A 1,913-nucleotide genomic window follows, 5' to 3' on the forward strand; every position below is an offset into this window, starting at 1 on the left:
GAAACACTGAGGCGTTTGTAATAAGGTTTAAATTTACTTAATTTGTTTAAATAAAAAATAAATAAAATAAAAAATAAATATTTTTATTTATTTTATAAATAAAACAAAAATATAAATAAAGTTGAGGGACCCTAAACCCTCTCTATTTCAGGTGTATATACACCCGAAAGTTTGTATATTATTTAGGGTTTAGTATTTTAGGGTTTAGGGTTTAGGGTTTAGGGTTTAGGGAGATTCAAGCCGCCTCCAAGCGTCTCCCGTGTTGTTCAGAATGTAGCAGCAGCAGCAGCAGCAGCAGCAGCAGCTGCTGCTGCTGCTGCTGCTGCTGCTGCTGCTGCAGGATCATCATCATGGTCAGCAGCAACAAATTCTGCTGCTGCAGCTGCTGCTGTTGCTGCTGCTACTACTCCTACTACCACTGCTGCTGCAGCTGCTGCCGCTGCAGCTACTGCTGCTGCTGCTGCTGCTGCTACTGCTGCTGCTGCAGCTACTACTGCTGCTGCAGCTGCTGCAGCTACTGCTGCAGCTACTGCTGCAGCTACTGCTGCTTCTGCTGCTGCTGCTGCTGCTGCAGCAGCTGCTGCTGCTGCTGCTGCATCACAAGAAAGCTTTAGCTAGCTGCTGCGTTTGTTTTGTGTTTGTTGCTGCTGAGGGGTGGGGTGGGTCTTCTGGGGGCCCCTGGGGGCCCCCCTGGGTTGCTGCTGCAGTATAAAGACAAAAGGAGCAGCAGCAGCGCCAAGGGTTTAGAGAGAAAGCTGCAGTGTACGTACACCCCAATAAAAATATTTATAAAAAATATTTATGTTTTTGTTTGCTTGTGTTTTGTTTTTCTCTTTGTTTACTTTTTTTTTTTTTCTTAGGTTGTGGTGCCTATGTAAACCCTAAACCCTAAACCCTAAACCCTAAACCCTAGAAGAACTCTCTATCTATCGGTGTATGGCAATACAGCGTCTGTGTGAGGGTTTCTCTAGGGTTTAGCGAGCTACAAATATAAATTAAGGGTTTAGGGTTTAGGGTTTAGGGTTTGCGTACAGGGGTTTAGGGTTTAGGGTTTAGGGTTTAGGGTTTGCGTACAGCTTGTATCAGAGCGTTGCTTGTGTCTTGCTGCTGCCTCCACTTGGTCGCGTATACGACGCAGCTGCTGCATTGTCTGCTGCTGCTGCTGCTGCTGCTGTTGCTGCTGTTGTTGCTGCTGCTGCTGTTGCTGCTGCTGCTGCTGTTTCTGTTTCTGCTGTTGCTGCTTCTGTTGCGGCGGTTGCTGCTGTTGCTGCTGCAGCTGTTGCTGTCGCTGCTGCTGTTGTTGCTGCTGTTGCTGTTGCTGTTGCTGCTGCAGCTGTTGCTGTGGTGCTGCTGCTGCTGCTGTGCTGCTGCTGCTGCTGCTGCTGCTGCTTCTAGAGCCCTGCTGCTGTCGGCCGCCTTCCCTTTGGTTGAGGGTTTAGGGATTAGGGTTTAGGGTTTAGGGTTTAGGGTGTATGCAGCTAAACCCCTAATACAAATGAAACCCTTGACGCAATAACTTTTGCTGCAGCAGGGATCTAAGCATAGTTTGCTCTAGGGTTTAGGGTTTAGGGTTTAGGGTTTAGGGTTTAGGGTTTAGGGTTTAGGGTTTAGGGTTTAGGGAGGGTTTAGGGTTTAGGGTTTAGGGTTTAGGGTTTAGGGTTTAGGGTTTAGGGTTTAGGGTTTAGGGTTGTTTAGGGTTTAGGGTTTAGGGTTTAGGGTTTAGGGTTTAGGGTTTAGGGTTTAGGGTTTAGGGTTTAGAGGGTCGAGACACTGCGATGCAGTCCTCGCGTGCAGGAGAAAGGATAAAACTTAAAATATATTTATAAAAATAAAAATAAAAAACAAAAAAAATAAATAAATTTATTTTTATTTTATTCTTTTTATGCATGCACGTCTCGCTGCATGCGTTTTGG

At 45.8% G+C, this 1,913-nt stretch overlaps 1 protein-coding gene across 1 annotated transcript; it reads right to left on the minus strand.

Annotated features, from left to right (window-relative positions):
• Positions 1–266: 266 nt before the first annotated feature.
• EMH_0075520 (uncharacterized protein) lies at positions 267–1,543 on the minus strand (the record flags this gene model as incomplete). The annotated part of the gene is made up of 3 exons (XM_013499605.1): positions 267–592; positions 1,075–1,421; positions 1,518–1,543. 3 exons carry the CDS (start codon positions 1,541–1,543, stop codon positions 267–269), a joined length of 699 nt encoding a protein of 232 aa, XP_013355059.1.
• Positions 1,544–1,913: the final 370 nt, after the last annotated feature.

The sequence above is a fragment of the Eimeria mitis genome, genomic scaffold (genome assembly GCF_000499745.2).
Source record: "Eimeria mitis Houghton genomic scaffold, Emh_scaff4488, whole genome shotgun sequence".
In the NCBI taxonomy this organism is placed as follows: domain Eukaryota; phylum Apicomplexa; class Conoidasida; order Eucoccidiorida; family Eimeriidae; genus Eimeria; species Eimeria mitis.